The sequence below is a fragment of the Macrotis lagotis genome, chromosome 4 (genome assembly GCF_037893015.1).
Source record: "Macrotis lagotis isolate mMagLag1 chromosome 4, bilby.v1.9.chrom.fasta, whole genome shotgun sequence".
NCBI classification, from domain to species: domain Eukaryota; kingdom Metazoa; phylum Chordata; class Mammalia; order Peramelemorphia; family Peramelidae; genus Macrotis; species Macrotis lagotis.
Window position 1 is genome coordinate 256,401,143 of NC_133661.1, and position 21,862 is coordinate 256,423,004.

Consider the following 21,862-nt stretch of genomic DNA (forward strand, 5'->3'; position numbering starts at 1 on the left):
TTCACTTCATTCAAAGGACAGTAGGATCTAAAGTTGGAAAGATCTTAGAGCTCACCTAATTCAAAGCCCTCTCAGATAAGGAAACTGAGACCCAGGGAAGTGAAGTGCTATATAACTCAAGGTTATATAGGTAGGAAGTAGAAGTGCTGAGATTTCAACCCAGTTTCTCTTTCCAAAGGCAGTCTAAACTGCCTATGGAAGTTTAGGCAACAGCTATTGCTGAGACAATAGCAGAAATGAAGAATAGTGCAACAGAGCACCAGACTGGATCATTTCTGATCCCCCAACAATACCAGGAAGTAGCTGGTACTACCCAGGGCATAGTGCCCTAAGGTCACAAAACTTCACCATGAGGAAAAGAGAAAAGAAAAGGGAATAAACACTTACATAATACTGACTGTGTGCCAGGCACTTTACAAGTCTTATTTCATTTGATGCTCACAACAACCCTGAGAGAAGATTTTACTATTTCTATTTTGCAGGCAAGGAAACTGAGGCAGAGAGAAGTGAAGTGATTTGCCCAGGATCACACAGCTGTAAGAATCTGAAGCAAAATTTGAACTAGGTCTTTCTGATTCCAGGTCCAGGGCTCTAGTCATTGTATCACCCAGCTTCCTTCTTTGGATCAAAAAAAAAAAATCCTAGAGCTGAAAAGAAACAGGTTTTACTGACCCAATATGTCTACAAGTGTCACAAAGAAGTGTGAGACTTGTGTTTGTACTAAACAAAGAAAAGCACTACAACTAGTACTACATAGTTCTGATACATTAACAATAGTCAACCTTTGGAAATTGTCTATAGTGACTTCCTATCTCTAGAAGGAGATAAGAACAGCATAATTCATATATTGGTGGTAACCAAGCTCTTCACAAGGTTTGAAAAGGCACTGCTATTGTTCAGTCATTTAGTTGTGTCTGACTCTTTGTGACCCCTTGGATAATAATATGTCAATGCTATCCTTGGGGTTTTCTTGGCAAAGATATTGGAGTGGTTTGCCATTTTCCTCTTCAGTACATCAAGACAAAAAGAATTCCATGACTTGCCCAGGCAGATTTGAAGTATTCTTGACTCCAGGCCGAGCCCTTTATCCACTTTATCGAGATCCTACTGTCCTTTGAATGAAGTAAAGTTCATATATCCTATTGGGCAGTTGTCTGGTGTATGTCCCAAACTGTTGTCTACATTGCTATTTGCTTGTAATCCATCTCCTGGAGTATTAACACCTATCTGCCTCTTATAATGGCATATTCAACCACAAACAGAAAACTTCCAAAGGTGATAAAGAAGTATTTCTCAGTGCGTCAACTTCCTCCCAAGACACCTTCTGACTAAGGCTGGGACAATTATAATACATTACTAGAGAAGATTTTTAACTTTTCCTGGTATCTAACAATCAAGAACAATACCATACCACCCTTAAAAGGACCTCCAACTTGAACAGTTTGAATGAATATTGCTGAACATATTTGAGGAACTGAGAGTAGAATAAAAATTTCAGTTGATTTCAACATGATGTTTTCCTGGAACATGTATACAACTCCACCAGGAATACCACAACTGGCATCACATTCTACCTGCTGATAGTTGGGAATATGCCAAGTCTTCCTCCTGACTTGTTTTTGAAGTCTAAGTAATGGAGAGACTGAAGACAGCTCTCAACTAAGAGAAAAGCTAGATGAAGTTTACCACCTAGCTCAGTGTTAGCCAGAAAAAAGTATGCTGACAAAAGCAAATAGTTTGATACCTAAGTTCATTATCAAGACCTTCTATTAGATGAAAGTTTTACTGAATGATCATAATGTCCATGGGACACACAAATTATCCAACTTATGCAAAACTACTCCATTTCTAGTTGTGGAGAGCCTGGACAACATGCAAAATCGCTCCAGAGACCAGAATGGGCCCTTTAGAGATAATCTCTGACAAACACTTATTGACCATAGTGACCGAGCTAGAAATCATAATGAGCATATAGACAATAGGCGCTTACCTTAATCCTTTAAATAAAATGGACTCTGCTCTTCTGCCAAGACTTCCTAACCCAGGCAACAGTTGAGAAACAGATATTTCGAAAAGATTCAAACAACCTTCCGCCATGCTGGCTCCCTTCTCCCATTGATGAGTTCTTTCTAGGACTTCCATTTTGAGAATAGGCCTAAGCTACTTCATTGCCTTTCCAACAATGTTTCTGAATCTCTGGTCTTTGCAATAATCTTCACCTCTTCCCAACCTCTCACCTCTTTAGCTCTCTTTTAATGTATTATTTTCCCCTAATTAGGACATAAGATCCTTGAAAGCAGCAACTGTATGTTTGGGTTTTGTATATCCCCATCAATTATCACAAAGTGAACATTTAATAAATGCTAATTACCTTGCTAGCCTCTTTATACTATGCTGGGTCTTTTGTATCTTTTAATATTTATTTTCTATGAATAGCACCTGAGACAGGTTAATCATATTTGTCTATTATATGTTGATATTCATGTTGATACTGTATTTTATAATTTACAATGTCAAGTATATTGTAGCTGATTTGCAAGGAACTGCAAATTTTCAAACACCATGGGTGAATGCAGTTGACTTTTGAGCTGAAGTCTGGATGCCCGGATTCATGGGAAATATAGCTTGATTTCTTTTTACTCCAGAAGAAATTCAAAGACTTTCATAGGAGTGGAACTCAAAGCAAGGAATTTGGGAGTTTGTGGGAGTAGCAAAGGAAGAGGTGGTAAGTAACAGAAGTGACTGCAGCAACAGCATTTCTAAAATCATGAAGCTATGGGAAGATCAACTGGGTAGTTGCATCCTTTGTCTACTAATGCATGTGGGAGAGCTATAACCAAAGCCTGGGGAATATCTGATCTTTGGTGAACTTTCCCTTGGCTGAGAAAGTCACTTTGCTCCTACTGCTATTTCTGTATAAAAGAACAGATATATAACCCATAATTTATTTTTCTTTTTTTCTTTTATTTAATATTTATTCTCATTTTGTACAATTTTTTATACATTAATAAAATATTCTCGTTTAAGAGTAAACAAAATACCCCCTCCCCCAAAAAATATAGACTCACTTAGGCGATAAAGTAAAGGGGAGAGAAAAAAATTAAAATTAAAAAAATAATAGTAATAATTGTAGGTATGGCCAGGTGGCGCAGTGGACAGAGCACTAGCCCTGGAGCCAAGAATACCCAAGCCCATATCTGGCCCCATACACCCAACAATCCAGTTGTGTGACATGCAACCCCACTGCCCTGCATAAAAAAAAAGGCCTAAAATAAAATAGTAATAATAGTAGGGGTGGCTGGGTGGCAGACAGAGCACTGGCCCTTGAGCCAGGAGCACCCAGTTTGGAATCCGGCCTTAGACACCCAATAATCACCCTGCTATGTGGCCCCAGGCAGGCCACCAAGCCCCATTTGCCCTGCACTCCCCCCCCCCCAAAAAAATAATAATAATAGAAAATGTGCTTCAGTCTGTGTCCAAACACCACCAACTCTCTATCATGGGTGGATCACATGCTTTATGATAAGTCCATCACAAAAGTCACTTCCATATTTTTCCACTGTTGCCATTGCTGATCACAACTCCTTCCTTTCGTATTTCTCCACTGCCATGTACTATATTTTCTCTCTCCTTTCACTCTGCTGTAGGGTAGCGGAATGGCACAGCAGACAGATCCCTGGCCCTGGGGCCAAGAGGCCCTGAGCCCCCATACCACCCCTTAGGCCCAGTATCCACCTGGGCCTATGGTCCCAGACAGGCCATCCAATCCCAGCCCCTTACAAGAAGTAAAAAAGAAAATGTGTTATATCTGACCACTCTCCCCCCATGGTCCATCCTGTCCTCCATCACTCACATCACTCCCCCCTTCCCCCTGTCCCCCTTCTTTCCTTCTGACTCCAGATGCCTATACCCCATTGAGTATATATGCTGTTTCCTCTCCTAACCACCTCTGATGAGAGCAAAGATTCCCTCATTCCCCCTTGTCTTCTCCCCTTCCATATCATTGCAATAGCTCATTGTAATAAAGAAAAATCTTATTATATGAAATATCTTGGCCTATTCCCCCTCTCCTTTATCTTTCTCCATTACATTTCCCTTTTTTCTATTGACTCCACTTTTACACCATATTTTATATTCAAATTCAGCTTTCTCCTGTGCTTCATCTATAAAAGCTCCTTCTACCTGCTCTGTTAATTGAGAAGGTTCATATGAGTATTATCAGTGTCATTTTTCTATACAGGAATATATGCAGTTCATCATCATTAAGTCCCTCATATTTTCCCCTTCTCCTCCAATCTCTATGCTTCACCTGAGTCCTGTATTTGAAGATCAAACCTTCTGTTCAGCTCTGGCCATTCCAACAGGAACACTCAAAATTCCCCTGGTTCATTGAAAGTCCATCTTTTTCCCTGGAAGAAGACATTCAGTTTTGTTGGGTAGTTGATTCTCAGTTGCATTCCAAGTTCTTTTGCCTTCCAGTATATTATATTCCAAGCCCTATGAGCTTTTAATGTAATTGCTGCTAAGTCCTGTGAGATCCTGATCGCAGCTCCACGGTATTTGAATTGTGTCCTTCTGGCTGCTTGTAATATTTTCTCTTTGACTTGGAAGTTCTGGAACTTGGCTATAATATGCCTGGGGGTTGGTTTTTTGGGATCTCTTTCTCAGGGGGATCTGTGGATTCTCTCCATTTCTATTTTGCCCTCTGCTTCTAGGATATCAGAGCAATTTTCTGTAGTAATTCTTTGAAAATGATGTCAAGGCTCTTTTCCTGATCATGACTTTCAGGTATTCCAATAATTTTTAAATTATCTTTCCTAAATCTGTTTTCCATATCAGTTGTTTTTTTCAATGAGATGTTTCATATTTTCTTCTAATTTTTCATTCTTTTGGTTTTGAAGTATTGATTCCTGATTTCTGGTAAATTCATCAATCTCCCTGAGTTCTGTTCTTTGTCTGAAAGATCTGTTTTCCTCAGAGAGCTTTCTTATCTCTTTTTCCATCTGGCCCATTCTGCTTTTTAAAGCATTCTTCTCCTCAATAACTTTTTGAACTGTTTTATCCATTTGACCTAAGCTGGTTTTTAACATGCTATTTACTTCAGCATTTTTTTGGATTTCCTTGACTAAGCTGCTGACTTCATTTTCATGTTTTTACTGCATCCCTCTCATTTCTTTTCCCAGTTTTTCTTCTAACTCTATTCATTGCACCACATAGCTACCCTGATAAAGTAGTATTATTAAAAATTAGCTCACTGTATATGAAAACTGAGATAATTTCATTCGATTGATATATTCTCTTTTCTTTCTTTCTTTTTTTTGGGGGGGGGGTTGTGAGGTAATGGAGTTATGACTTGTCCAAGGTCACAGAGCTAGTAAGTAGTAAGCATCTGAGATCAAATTTGAACTCAGGTTCTTATGACTCCAAAGCTGTATACTCTATCACTATGCCATGTAACTGCCCCAGATTCATATTTATTCTTAACTGTGAATGAGTACTTAAGGAACAATGTTAGTTTTAATATGAAGAAATTAAGAAAGGACCAAGGATTTAGACTGATCCAAAAGTACCAGGCTATCTCCTGTTTGGAAATCAAGAAAAAAATCATAAAATTTTTGATTTTGAATAAATTTCCCAAAAGAAAGAATCAAACTGGATCTGGGTTGGAATACTTTTTTTTTTGCAGACTGGGATAAAGGCTGAACTATTGGGTCCCATGGACTAATTCAGCCTTTCCTCCTAACCCAAACATGTTCAGTGACAAATCTCTGCAGGAATGGAGTCAAAGGTAGTAACTAGGGAATAATAACTGTCCTATGGGAAGGGAAAACATGTGGCTGTTCCTGGCTGGTAACACCCACATTCCAAAGGTAGGGGTAAGGGGAAACTTTTTTATTCCCTTTTACCATCAGTTCAAAACCACACAACTATAATGTCACATAAGTATTCTGCAGATTTCAGGCTGGATTTTTCCATTCCTACTCAAAGAGATGCTATTTCTATTTGCCTGAAATATGGTCAAAACCATCTAAAGACCAAGAAGGGAAGGGAAAGGAAAGCATATGAAAAAATTACCTCTCAACTTATTTTGACAGCAATTGTTTTCTTGATTTTTTTTCTTTGCCCAGATAGGAGAATCTGGTTGGGATTTAGAACAGAGCTAAATGTGCAAATGCAAAATCCAATATCTTCATTAACTGGTAATAAATACATTTAGGTACCAGTAAAGTGCAACTGTATCTTCAGTCATCAGACGTCAAAAGAGATCTGCATTTAAAGAGGCACTGCATGATCAAAACTGTACCCAGGAGAAAAAAAAAAAAGAGGTTTTGCTAGAAGGAAAATAAGCTCATGGGAGTAGACACAGTCTAAGTTTAGCCATAGGCAGCAGATTCCCCCCAGATGCTGGCTAAAAAGGACAGTCAAAAAAAGGCCAATGGCCCTTCTGAATAAATATCATACTGTACCTCATATTCAGATTCCAATGACACTTTATTCCTTTTCAGTTTTTCTTCAAATTCTGGATCAAGCTGTAGACAAACAGAGAAGGAACCACATGAGTTATTTAAGCCTGAAAGAAATGATTTTATTTTGTAAAAGTTGGGATGGGGTGGTTTTCTAGGGGTGAGAGTGGAGAGCACTTGAGGTGGGATGCTGTGTGCTATATAATTTTGTTCTTTTCCAGTCTGATCTATTATTACCCTCCAGGTAAACAAATAATGTACCCAGCAAGCTTTTTTCTTTTTTTAGAATGAAAGGATAAAGCATACTTTTATAAGAAAATCACCTCTATCATAACCACTGTGATGTTGTGAAAAGTTTATTTGCACACAGTGATTTCAAAATGTGGAGGGAAAGGAAAAACTATTTTTTTAAATTATTTTTTAAAATACTATGACCTTAATAACCACCAACACATTGATCATTTCCATATACACTGAAGAAAAGAAAAAAAGAGAATTTTACATTCTCTTGAATCTACATCTTTATTACTTAGAGCTTGTTTTTCTTTAAGTAAATAATAAATGACACAGTAGTTCCACTTATCTTTCTGAACTTCCTTCAGCTCTCTACTATGTATCTGAAAAATATTTCATTAATGGAATTTGCTTCTTTTTGGCTTTTTTGTGTCCTTAGTATCACTACCACCCCCACCAAAGAATAGTTTTCTCTTGTAATAAATATGCACAGCTAACCAAATCAATCCACACCCAGGCTTGTGTCTGAGAATGCATCTCTCACTCTTTATTTCTAAATGATTACCTCAATACCATAGGAAGTAGGTTTTATCTTTGGATTTTTGAAGTTTTGATTAATCATTGCTGTGATCAGCATTCTTATGTCTTTCAAAGTGGTTTTCCATCATAATATTAGAGTTACTGCAGAATTGTTATCCTGATTCTGCTCACTTCATTTTTGCATCAATTATCACAATTTGGCTAGGTTTTTCTGAATTTTTCCCTTTCGTTATTTCTTATGGAGCAATAATATTCTATTACATTTCATAACCCCTTTAGTTTCTAGTATTTTGGTACTACAAAAAAAGTGTTGATATAAAGATTTTTATACTTCTGCATCCTTTCCCTATCTTTGATTCTTTTAGGACCTACCTAATACTGTAATATTATGTCAAAAGGTATGCATAATTAATTTAGTGATGTTTAAAATATAGCTCCAAGTGGTTTTTCCAATATGACTGGACCAATCATTTTATAACTCTATCAATAGTCCAGTAGGGGCTTATCCTCCAACACTCACTTTCCTTTTTTTGTCATCTTGGACAAACTGATGGATTTAAGGGAGTGCCTCAAAGCTATATTAATTTTTATTTCTCTTATTAGAAGTAACCCATAATATTTTTACAGGCTGCATGGTAACTTGCAATTTTTTCTCTTGAGAATTATCATTTATTTATTTAGTGGGAAGTGTATGTTCTTATATATATATATGAATCAATTCCCCATATTTCTTGAAAATCAGACTTTTACATGGAACACTATTGTGTTCAACCAGGAGGGATGGGAATTCAGGGAAGCCAGGAGGGATTTGCATGAACTGATGCTGATTGAGATGAGCAGAACCAGAAAAACACTGTACACCCTAACAGTAACATAGGGGCAATGACCAACTTTAATGGACTTGCTCATTCCATCAGTGGACAATTTGGAGCTGTCTGCAATGGAGAATACCATCTGTATCCAGAGAAACAACTATGGGGTTTGAACAAAAACCAAGTACTATTACCTTAAATTTAGGGGAAAAAAGGCTGATATCTTATTGTCTAATCTTGCTATCTCTTATACTTTATGTTTCTTCCTTAGGTTATGATTTCTCTCTCATCACACTCAATTTAAATCAATGTATACCATGGAAACATTGTAAAGACTGGCAAATTGCCTTCTGTGGGGGGTGGGGGGAGGGAAGTAAGATTAGGGGAAAATTTGTGAAACTCAAAAATAAATAAAATCTTTAAAAAAAAAGAAAATCAGACTTTTATCAGGGAAGTTTGCCATTCCCAATGAACTGTTTGCCTTGCATTTTAAATGCCCTGATTTTGTGTAAAACTTTTCAATTTTACGCAATTAAAACTGCTTCATTGTGTATTCTTTATCCCTTGTTTGGTCAAACTGCTTCCCCTATCTAAAACTTTCTAAGGTATCTCTTTCTAGGCTATTCTAATTTGTTTATGATACCTATTTGGAACTTAACTGTGGTATTTGGTTTGAAATAGTGATCTAAACCTAAATTTCATCAGACTACTTTCCTGTGTTCCAGGAGGTTTTGTTAAATGATGAATGCTAACTCCAGTATTTACTGTCCTTGGGTTTATGGAACACTGTGTTTCTATGTTCATTTGCTTGAACACTAAGAAATAGATATCCAAGAGAAATCTCAAACTCAAAAGATTCCAAAGAAGGCTCATCTTAGCATAGTACTATGACTGGAACATAGTGGGCACTACATAAATGCTTATTCCCTTCCCTTTTCTTTCCTTTTTTCACTTTCCCCCCCCTTAAACTGTCCCCATTTCCACACTTCTCTGTCATTGTCAAGAGCACCACCAACCTCCCCAGTCACTCAGGTCTACAATTTCAGCATGCAATCTTCAGGTGAACCTCCCTCCAAACATTTGATCTGTTATCCAAGTCTTATTCATTCCACCTTCACAACAGGTCTTTTGTCTATCACAGTCCTCCCCACTCCCTCACTCCTTATCATCTTATGCCTGGACTATAGGAATAAATTCCTCAGTCTTCTCCCTCATTTCCTGCAAGCTCTGTATTTGCCTTTAACTCCCTCTGTGACTCCTGAAGACAACAACACTTGTTTCTTCTTACCCATTATGATGTGTGATATGACCAATAGTCTAATGCCCTGGAACATAGAAACTAGACTGGTTTTTCCTTAAAACTTAGTGAAATTTGCCCTCAGATTTCATCAGTCCAGTGGACTAAGGCACAAATCATTTGTATAGCTTCCCAGAGGACTAGAACAGCCCACCAGAAGTCAGAAGCTCCTTCCTCAGAAATGCCAATCAAATCAATGTTATTTCCTTGCTGAAAATCCTTTTCTTATGTCTAAGTAAATTTTTTAATAACTGTTAGACAGTCTATTAGTGTCTCATTTCATTCCAGTTCTCAAACTGAAATACCAAACTGACTAAATCAGGTCAGACCTACATCATTTGGTAAATTAACAAAATAGGATTGAAATGGCCTTGCCAAAGATAGGGAGGTGAGGACTTAAAACTTGTTCTAAATAGGAATTTGGGGATTATCTCAGGCTTGGAAGGAAAGTTATTTGGGTGTTTTTACATGGCATTTGAGAGGATGGTGGGACCTGTACCAAGTAGACTCTGTTAGGACTTTTCAGTGCAAAACAGTAAGGGAATCACTGGAAGGGACAATTCTTGATCTTCTCTAGGAACCTAAAGATCTGTGTTCAGAATTAATGATATGAACAATGAAGTGGAATTCATTTGGAATTATGCAAATAAATCTACTAAAATGTTCATACTAATTAACTCAGGGATTCTCACTGTGGGGCCTATAATCCAAGGAGTTCACTAACAAAAAGAAAGGATTCATATGTATCAAAATATTTATAGCAATTTTTCCTGTGATAACAAACAAGTGAAAACAAAGCAGAAACCTATTGATTGAAGGAATGACTAAAAAAGACTGGCATATGAATTTAATGGAATGTTTCCATTCAGTAAGATATGACAAGAATGGTGACTTAGTGACGTTAGGGGAAGATATGCATGGACTGATGCAGAAAAAAGTAAAATAGTCAAAAAATAATAAATACAATGTCCATAACAATGTAAATGGACAGGACAATCATCATAAAACAATCAAAGTTAATCCTGAAAATAATGCAAAGAATAAGCACAGCCCCCAAGATACCTTCCCCTCCTACTCCTTAGCAAAGGTGGGAATATCAAGAGTGTAGAGTTTTAAATATATTGTGAAGCTTTTTCAATGTATTGATCAATTTTACTAATTTTTTTCACTCATTTCTTTTAAAAAATTCTTTTTTATATAGGATAGCTCTCTGGGAGATGGAAGGGGTGGATATTTGAGAAATTTAGGCAATGTAAAAAGAAAAGATATCAAAATTTATTTAAAATATTACTCTTCCGGGGCAGCTAGATGGCACAGTGGATAGAGCACTGGCCCTAGAGTCAGATGTACCTGTGTTCAAATCCACCCTCAGACACTTAATAAATGCCTAGCTGTGTGACCTTGGACAAGTCACTTAACCCCATTGCCTTAAATAAAATTTTAAAAATAAAATATTACTCTTCTACAAAAATGATGATGATCATGACTATAGAGAAGCACAGAAAAACTTCTATGAATTGAAGCAAAGTGATGTAAGCAGAGCCAGAAAATACAACAATGTATCTGGTAAGAACAAACCATAAATAAAACAAAAATGAATATTGTAAAATTATAAAAACCAAGTTTAGTACCAAAGAAGAGATGCAGGGTTTCTCCTCTATCTCCTTTGTTCAAAGTGGGGTGGGAGGGAAGCTAAAGGGATGGAGGAAAGAAAGGTTCTATACATGAAGAATTCTGCATAATTGTTTCTGTATTAATCGATTTTCAGCATTTTTCCTTTTAAAAAAAATTTATTATATGGGATGGTTCTCTAGATTAGAGAGTAGAGGGACTGTTTGCCAAGAAAAATATAGGCAATAAAGTAACAAAAGATAGCAATAAAAAATCTATTTTTGTCAAGAGTGGTACTGTATTAGTTTAGAAAATTTTTTAAAAAGAGATGGGCTTTTTCCTTCTTTCTAAGTCTCCTTTCTGATTTCCAGTGAGTGGTGGGTGAGAGAGCCCTATAGAATGTGCCACAGGACAAGGCCCAGCAACAAAATCAGCACCCATAGCAGCCCCAGTCATAATATTCATCACTGGCTATCCCTCACAGCAAGGATTAGCTCAGTAAAGTGGAGAAGAGCTCAGATTCTTAGTTGCAGGGACTGCAGTGGTCCTCAGAGTGGGTACAAGGGAGTAGTGGAAGTGCCCACAGCAGTACTCATATCCTGATATATTCTTCCTACCAGGAGTGTTCTGCCAGACACAAGGAGCAGGGCTGAGGATCCAATTGCTTCAGCACCTGCAACAGGACTAGGAACCTGGGCAAAGGGGAAGAGTAGCAACATCTTGGAACATAAGGATTGTTCAGCCCTAGCATAGCTAAGAGTGTGTAAATAATCTAGGACTGTTCAGGGGGAATGGGAGGGGGGAGGGGTATGTGCAATCACCAGATCCCCACACAAGTCAGGGCTAAGCCTCCAAATTAAAGGGGCCTATTAGATTGGCCTGAATTCCAAACCTGAAGCAATAAAGTGGTCTGAAATCAGTTCAGCATACAAAAGAATGTAAGTATACAGAATGTAACCCTTCCAATTGATCAATTTTATTTGGCTTTCTAGGTTTCTCTTTGAATGCTGTGTTTGCAATGCAAAGTACTGCTCAGATTTGGTCTATTCATCTTTGACTCAGAAGTTCTGGTTTTTAACTTTGACAATCCTGGGTATCAATCAATCCAGGGTTCTTTCAGGAGTCTGGAATCTTTTTATTTCACTGCCCTCTGGTGTTAGTAGACTTGGGCAATTTTTGCTTTCTTGAAATATGGTATTAAATTGGGGGAGGTGGGTGGGAAAGATGACAGGGGGAAAGTTGGTTATAGAGTGATGGATTCTTAATTATCTCTCTCAACCAATTTTCCAGGTCAGTTGTTTTTGCTAGTAAATATCTTTTATTTTCTTTTACTTTTTAAAAATTATTTAATCATGCTTCCAATGTTATTTTTAATTGATTTTTATTTCACTAATTTAATTTTTATTTCACTAATAATTTTTATCATTTGTTCTACTTACTCCAGCCACTGTTAGAGTTCTTATGGCCAAGTCAAGGCCAGAAGCTCTCTATACCTCTGGAATTTCTTTCTTCTTCTAGATTTGTCTCTTGGGATTCTTTCTACCCAAAGAATTTCTTCATTATGTTCAGCATTTTCATCAGCTCACTCAAATCTTTAGCCTCAGCTCCTATTTTTGAAACTATTTGCCAGAGCCAAGTTCTGTCTCCTTCCATACATTTGGATCAGTATCTTTTTGGTTCTGTCCCAGATTTTTACTTCTAGGGCTCTCATCAATGAGTCTCATCTCACCCAGTGCGTTTGAGCTCAAGGTACTGGAAAGTTTCTTACTGGAAATGCATACTTAGGTACCTCTGTAGGTTAGAATGGTAACATTAAACTAATCATTCATTTTTTGTTATTGCTCAGAGTATTCTAAAAATGGTCCTGTAGAAGGAAATGTCTGATATGCTAACTATATTCAATTCCATTACTCTCTTATTGGTAAGAGTACTGTTTGCCCTTCAGAAGTTGAACTGTCCAGGGTGGCTAGGTGGCACAGTGGATAGAACACCAGCCCTGGAGTCAAGAGGACCTGAGTTCAAATCCAGTCTCAGACACTTAATGATTACCTAGCTGTGTGGCCTTGGTCAAGCCACTTAACTCCATTTGCCTTGCAAAAACTTTAAAAAAAAATTGAACTGTTCCTAATTCTAATTTCTTACTTTTTCTTTAAAAGACTGAATTTCCAGGTAGGAGAGCCTAGTAGGAGTCTATGAATTAAAGAATTAAAATATTTTGGTGTCATGGTCAAGGAAAACAGGTTGAAATGTCCCAGTGCATATTTTACTGGGCCCCTTGTATCCTCAGTACTTCAAAGCATTTCTGCTAAGAGTAGTACAGGCCTCCAGCCTCCTGGGAGCAACCCCTAGCCAAGTGATATTGGCTTCAGGCACCACTGGAACATCTCTAGTTGTATTGCTGCAGAATTCAGGCCTCTTGGAGCTTCTTTGATCAGTGTCAGAAGTCAGCCTTGAGTATCTCTATTCAGAATACAGTCAGATTTCAAGCTTGTTTTACCTGAGCTCATGCTGGCTCTTTTGGTGATGTTACCCTTCCTGTGCTCATATGCTTTTTGCTGTCTTTTTGTGTTGTACTTGTGTGGGATAAAAAATTCACTTTAAAAAAATAGAGACTAGGGGCTAGGTGGCGCAGTGGATAAAGCACCGGCCCTGGAGTCAGGAGTACCTGGGTTCAAATCTGGTCTCAGACACTTAATAATTACCTAGCTGTGTGGCCTTGGGCAAGCCACTTAACCCCATTTGCCTTGCAAAAAAACTTAAAAAAAAAAAAAAGAGACTCCTCTGAGCAAAAAGTTTATTCTGGCTCTTCTCAAAAAAGGGCACACTCCAAGTCTCACAAAGGTAGTGAAGATCAAGGAGCTGCCCCAAATTGACAGTCAAGCAAGATTATATGGCTTAATGTGATCCCCTCCTCCTCCCTATCCTTTCTTTTTGTGGACTCATTGGTTAGTCTTCAGAGTTACATTCTACTTGTGAAAATCTACTCCAGCAACAAAGAAAAGAATGAAAGATTTTCATAAAATATTACCTTACCATCCAGATGGTGAGAATAACCTTCAGGATTATAACTGTCTTATTGAAGTAATGTAACTTATCTAGGAATGCAAGGTCTAGGAACAGTCTTCCATCCTCCCAGTTCCTTATTGAGAAAACAGGTGATTTTACAAGTCTCCTCTGGAATGCAAGGTCTTTCTCATGGGAAAAAGTCTGTTATCCTTCTAGTAGAGTAAAATCAGTTTTATCAAAAGTTAGGAGAGTGAGCCAACTATTTGGAATACAAAGGGCTTTCTTCTAGAAATAGTTTAAGAATAATAGTTCTTTCTTTAACATTTCTTAACCCTGAGAGGACTTCACTAGAAATATTAACCCTGAAATGGTTTTATTGGGAATATTCCACTCATACTAAAATGGATGGAGGAGCACACTGTTGATATAGTGAAAAGTCTTACAAAGTCCCAAGCCATATTAACCTACTTGAATCTTATTACCAAAAAAAAAGAAAAAGTAAAGGGCCCATCCCTATTGTCCATGTTTAATTTATTATATAACCTATTTGCAGAATTTTAAAGAATACATTACTGGGCTTATAGAGATTTTTTTAATGCAAATTATTTCAAAATACCCTTGCAGGTTTGCTTGTTATTTTGTCATTAAATAGCTAAGTTTCATAGAAAAACCTAGAATTTATAATCTTTGAATTTCTAGGCACCTAGATAGTGCAATGGATAGAAAAACCTGAGTTCAAATCACATCTCAGGAGAAACTTTCTATTTGTACAACCTTGGAAAAGTCACTTAACTTTGTTTCTACTTCCTCAACCATAAAATAATGAAAGCAATAGCATCTATTTTGCAAAGTTGTCATAAGGATAAAACATAGGTAAGTGCTCTGTAAACCAAAGATCTATATAAATGTTAGCTATTAACTATTATTTCTTAATTACTGAATGACCTTTTTTAGATCTTTGATGGTGTATATTCAGGAAAGATGGCTTCCTCTATGAACTTTCATGTCACAAGCTATTTTTCCACGGAAATATTTTTCAGCTCTTTTCTTACTTAAATGTGTCAAACACTGACAGTAGGGAGATTCTCCCTCTTGAGATTCAACATAGGTCTCTAGGCTGTTTTCAAAGAAAATTATATTCATTCTGCTCAGCTCTGCTCAGTCTGTCTAAATATCTGTTCTCAATTATAGAGCCACTTTCTTAAATGGTAACTATCAAACTGAATTAATATATTTTCTCCCTTTAAAACTAATAACACATATATATCTTCACAATGAAAGCAAGTTATCTTATACTATATACTAGCTTTAATAATATGTCAATAGCTTATGGTTTTATTGTACTTTTATGGTTTATAAAGCATTTCAATATTCATTAAGAACACAAATAGAAAATCTGATTTGATTCTCCATCTTTCTGGTCTCCAACTTGTATTCATTTTGCTATTGTTCAAAGCACAAAAAGAGTAAAAAAATCTCATTTCCCAAAAAGCCAAGAAAATTTTAATAGTGCATCAAGATGAAAAAACTAACATGAAAAATCTAGATTTAAATATTTGAGAAATCACCTATAACAATGATTCCTTTTTCTTTCTTGCTCTTCTCTCTTCTCATTCATAGGAATACAAATTTAGAGATGTTTTCATTAAGTCCAGAGTTATTAGCAAGTAGAAACTGAGCCAAGGTCCTTCTGCTTCCAAATTTATTACTCTTTATTTTTGTAATGCATCTGAATTTTTTATTAGTACACTATGAAGCCCTATTTCTCTTTCTTTCTCAAGGCTTAGTTCAGTTTCTGACATATAGTAAGAGCTTAATAAATGTTTTTTGATTGTTCAACTTTTTCTAATCTTCCAATATAAAGTTAAATTGGAACACATATCATCCCAATTTCAAGATTGAGGATGGTGCTCAAAAAAAAAAAGAATCAATCCCTTAAGATCTAGCAATTCAAGGGGCAGCTAGGTGGCTAAAAAAAAAAAGATCTAGCAATTCAGTTTGATAGTTATTGTTTTCCAATGTATTCATCTGTTAAGTCTAATGTTAATGGTACATTAGACTAATCATACTTTTTGTTATTGTTTCTACTTACTCAGAGTATTCTAAAAATGGCCCTATAGAAGGAAATGTCTGATGTTCTAACTATATTCAAATCCATTACTCTTATTAGTAAGATTAAGAGTACTGTTTGCCCTTCAGAAGTTGAACTGTTCCTGAAGTGGCTAGGTGGCACAGTAGATAGAGCCCTGGTCTTAGAATCCGGAGGAGGACCTGAGTCCAAATCTGGCCTCAGACATTTAATAATTACCCAGCTGTGTGACCTTGGGCAAGTCATTTAATCCCATTGCCATGCCCCCCCCCCAAAAAAAGTTTAACTGTTCCTAATTCTCACTCAAATTTTTTTTCTTACTTTTTCTTTAAAAGACTGAATTTCAGACTGACAGAGTGCTATCTGTGGGGTGGGGGTAGGGGGTAGGGAAGCAAGATTGGGAGAAAATTGTAAAACTCAAATAATATCTTTAATAAAAAAAAAATAAAAGACTGAATTTCCAGGAAGGAGAGCCTAGTAGGAGTCTATGAATTAAAGAATTAAAATATTTTGATGTCATGGAAAACAGGTCAAAATGTCCCAGTGCATATTTTACTGTGCTCCATATATTCTCAGTGCTTCAAAGAAAAGGGAAAATGGAACCAATAAAAGGAACAATTATGACCTTTCTAGTGGTAGATGCCCACAGAACTGGAATAGATACAACTCTATTTGTGAACTGCTTGTTAGCCATGATCAAAAGCCTATATGAAATGTGGTTATTTTACCATGTAAAAACAGAATCTTTATTGCACAGTGCTGATTCCTGAATGTCTTCAAGCCTTCCAGGGCTTATTTTTCTAAACCCAAGTTTTGACACTGGGTAATTTAAGTTATGGGGAAGGTTTGCACTGGACTATACTGTACTTTGCATATGCTCTCTTAGACTATCAAATATAGTTCAGTGGTTCAAAGTTTATTACTGTGGTCCACATATTTTTTTAAAGTCAGTTGGCTTTTTGAAGCAGTTCATGGGACTGGCAGAATTTATAAACAGGGCTGGTTTGAATGTTAGAAAAAAAGTACATCTGTTCTCAAGCATTTATTCGTTCTGCTTTACTACAATCACATGTTCAGTACTGAGTAAATGGTGAAAGATTAAGGGCAAAAAACTAAATGAATTGCTTCATGATTAAGTGTATGCTTCAGTCTTTCCCCTTCATCTCATCCATCCTACAGCAGTTGGTACAGAGGTGGTGATATGAAGTGGAGAGTGGGGATACAGGTACTCGTTCTTCTGCCTTGTCCCAACCACTACTATTTGTATTCTACCTCAATTCTCTGCAATGTAGCCCTTCCCTCCTTCCCATCATCATTATATTATTAACTGCTACAGCCTCCCACTAAATACTATATCCTAATGTTATGTCTTCCCACTATAGAAAATTTACTGACTAGACAGAATTTCCAAAAAGGAATTGTCCAACACCCTTTCAAACTCCCACTGGATTGTGCAGTTTCTCTGAGTATTACATTAGAACTTTTGAGTTTTTGTTTTGTTTTTTTTTTTTTTGCAGGAGAGGTAAAGACAATTTTCACATTTACTCCTGGGCCATCCACCTTAAGTCTATGAAAATTTCATTAAAAGGTCACAGAAAGGCTTCTGAAAATTGTTTATTCCTCTAAAAGACAGGAGAATATAGGAAACTTATAGCTGGAGAGAGTGTTACTGATTCCTCTATATTAAGACATAAGTATCTTGAAGAAGGAAGAAAAACAAGACCATTAAAGAATAGATGCTAACCAGTGTTATAAAAATACCTGTCAAGAACAAGACAATACAGAGACAGGATTACTAAAGATTAGAATAATTTTTACTAATGAAACTTACTTTATCATTCAAGGCTATCTCAAAATCATTGTCAGAAGTAGCCCAGGTAAGTCTTTGAGAGCTAGACATCTTCATATGACTGTAAAACCTGCACTATGATTAGGCGACTTTTTTTTTTACTTCCAGTGGGTTTTTCCTTTGAGAAGAACTAGTAATAAACAGAAATGATATACTCAAAACCATAAAGTTACCAGAATTACAAAAGGGATGGAGTAAAGTATAGCTTTGTTCCATGCCACATCTCCAAAAGTTGGAGATAAACTTGCAGCACAAGTTCAGAATTCACCTGCTTTAAACCCTACTGAAAACCTATGGGCTATTATAATTAAGATTAAACTTTGAAAAAATGGACTATTCATTGGAGATGAATGTTTAATGGCCAACATTATAAAATTATGGTTTCATGATAAAGAATTAAAGAATATGTCAAAATTTATAATCTCAAGGCCAAATCACATGGCAGGGAAAAAGTGATGATAACAAAGGGGGACATACAGCACATTGAAAAAAATTTTAAGATGTGAAAAGCTATGAGATTTATTACAAAACCCAATAAATTTAATAATTTTACTTTATCCCTGTTCGTGTACATAGTTCTGGTTCTTATCATTTCTTGCCTTTCTTTTTCTGATATCTCCCTTTCCAATTAATCACTTGCAGAACTGACAGCCATTCCTCTTCTAAAAAAAATCTTTATGGGTTCCCAGTTGCTTATAAGATAAAATACAAACTCCCCCAGACTTGAACAGAGGACTCTCTACAGTTTAGTTCCCATTTTCCTTGCCTAATTTCAAATAAATTCTTCTCATGGATTCTTTGTTCAGAACAAGCCTAACCCTCAGGGTAATAGACATTAAGAAACAGCATAACAGTAGTGATTAAGCAGTATTTAAATCCACAACTCTTCCTACTAGGACAAATTTCAAGATATGAAAATTAGGGAGGGAAGAAGGAATTGAAAGGACCATCTCGTGATACACAGAATAATTTGACATCATCAATAAAAATACAAAGAAATATATGATGGGGATATATACATATATATATACATATATATATATGTAGAACATGTCTACATGACAAGTGAGCCATTACCAACTTATGGGAAAATAAAGGCTTTATGGTGAAGACACAATTATCTGAGTTAGCCTTTAAAGATTGGGCAAGATTTCTGGAAATACATTACTTAACATAAGTTAAAACAGAGGAACAAAAATATGAAAGGTGTGAACAAATGATAGCAAGTAGTACAGTTTGTTGGAAAGTATGCTAGAAGGGCAACAGAGTTTAGTGATAACTCTTCTTTATCAGTGAACAATACTTTTGGCTGGGTGAATTCCCTTGTGCTTAGTAGTACCAAATATCTGTCAGATATTGATGTTAAAGTTTCAGAAAAAAGAAATTGGAATTACTAAAATATGCTATTCTCATGTGTTTAAATAATAAGGAATGACAATAATAAACAGCAAATCATTTTTCTGTCAGGATTATACTAAATGTTTTCTAAAAATGACAACAAATGCATGTTTTATTATCATTATTATATAATTTATTGCTACAATGACAGAATATATATGGCAACAAGCTGACTGATTTTCTTTTTCTTTCTTAAGATACCTCTAATATTCTTCATATACTTTATTATTATTGACATCTAAAAAGTATTTGAAAAATAAAAAATATTATATTTAGAAATAATTACAAAGAATTGCAGTCTACAGCAAATATTCAAATACTAGAAGATGCCAGGAAATATGATTGGGTAGCATGTGAATAATCTAACATTAAGATATCCTAGCAAGATTGACAGCATCTATACAGAAAGAACTACATGCCAAAATTACCAATTTAAGTACTTCTTTGCTTCCAAAATTTGTTATTTCTTGGAACACATTATACCTACAAACTTATCAATATTTATTTTATTGCAAGAATGACTCGCCATAACGGCAGACAAGGTCACAAACACACATAACATGGCAACAGTTATAAGACTGACTGATTGGAATGTGACTGCTTTTCTCTTACGTATTCCTGGACTAGTTCCCAGAAATGTCAGCCTTAACCTTCTACTCCACATGTCAGAGTTTCTTGCTCTTCCTTTTAACTTGATTTTAGTTGATTCCTTCGAACTAGTAACATAAAAGTGTTGACTATGTGCTTTTAATTCTTACAGAAGAATTGCAATAATTTTTCTTGATTTCTTGACTGATTTTCTTGATATTTGAAAAAAATAAATTTCCTGAGAAATGCTAAAACATTATTTTAGCAGCATGGTTACTGTCAGTCCACAGTGTTGCTCTAATTCTGCAGCAAAATAGTGTAGTAGACAGAGTGTGGCCTGGAGTCGGGAAGGTGAGTTCAAGATTGGACCTACAGACTCCCTTGATTAAAAGGAAACAGTAATCCAATACACAGTCATCATGGATAATAGAAAGAGCAATGGATTAAGAATGAGGATGTGTGAGCTACAGTTCTGCTTTATCCATGAGCTCACTGTATCAGTTGGATAAATGGCCTCAGTTTCCTCACATGTTAATGGGGACTGGATCTCTCCCAACATTATAGTTCAGATACACAGCTAAATATACCTTGATGATATGAAGCCTATGTATTAGTCATCTTCCAAGGAGAGCCAAACTTCTAGATACCAAACAAATCAAATTGTTGTCTCAAATGAGTTTACCCCTTTAACTATTCTCTCTCTCTTTCTCTCTCCCTAATTTACAATCTCCTTTACTCACTAAAACTTTCCCTTTTGCTCAGTCATGCCTAGATCACACACACACACACACACACACACACACACACTGCAGTCATAGGGTCTGTTACTCTATATACTCAATTCTCAAAGGCCAGTGGCATGGTCACATCTTCTTTGCAGCCTCTATGTTTCTATCTCTCTAGATAGGGAATGTGTATCTCTTGTTGTACTACAAAATGTCATGGCTGATGTGGCAGAAGAAAAAGAGAGGAGAGAAAGGCACCCTTCCCCGGTACAGGTACAAAGATAACCTCTACAAAGCAGTCTGTAACACTGACTGACCAACTGATGAAATTTAGGCTTTTAAGGGGCCATAGGGGTCACAGTCAACTATTCCTGGCCAATGATGGTGTCCTTTCTAATTCAACAAAAGAGAAACCTGTTCACACTCCATAAAGGGATAACTGAGTGTGGCCACATCTAAATACTTAAATACCTCATTTTCTGTCCCTCACTTTTTTTGATTCCATCGATTAGGTGGCCAGGGTGAGAGGGAGTGGAATCAATTGCCCAAAGACTAACTACTCCCCTCCAGACAAATACCATGTATAAGTTCATTAGTTAGTAGGGTGGAGTGGATAGAGAGTGGCCTCTGAGCCAGGAGGCACAGGTTTAAGTGCTACCTCTGTGAAGCACACTACCTTGTGAGGCAATGGACCTCTGTTAAAAAATCTCCAAGCCTCTATGTTGCAAAGGAAGTACCAATCTACATTGGAAAAGTGAGTATCATCATTATATCACTGACATCTCAGGTTCATTCCCTTCGTTTCAGGTAGATGGAAAAATGAGACACTATCTTTTAAAGGAGCTAGAGATCATGTACACAAGGAAGGTTTGAAATGAAAATTTTCATGGAGGAGGTGATATTTAAGTTAGGCCTTGAATGATTGGAAGGATTTCCAAAGGTTAAAATGGAATGAAAGACATTCCAGGAAAAAAAAAACAATATGATCAAAGGCACAAAGCTGGAAAAGACTGAGCATATTCAGAAATCTAAAAGTAATCCAGTTTTGCTAGAGTACATGAAAAGAACCTAGTTACCACTGCCTTGCAAAAACTAAAATAAAATAGAAGAAAAGAACTAGTCAGTAAAGATGGTTGAGGCCAGAGCATGGAAGGTCTTTAAAAACTCTATCAGTAATGGGGAAACCTTGATGATTTTTCAGTTGAGTTGTAACACTGTCTAAACCATGCCTGAGGAAGACTAATTTGGT

At 36.4% G+C, this 21,862-nt stretch overlaps 1 protein-coding gene across 1 annotated transcript in view; it reads right to left on the bottom strand.

Moving 5' to 3' along the window:
- The window catches only part of COX16 (cytochrome c oxidase assembly factor COX16), a 115,062-nt gene that overhangs the window by 35,541 nt on the left and 57,659 nt on the right, over nucleotides 1-21,862 (bottom strand). The window contains exon 3 of the mRNA XM_074235848.1: nucleotides 6,468-6,530. Within this exon, the coding sequence (XP_074091949.1) occupies nucleotides 6,468-6,530 (63 nt within the window). The remainder of the gene's footprint in view (nucleotides 1-6,467; nucleotides 6,531-21,862) is intronic.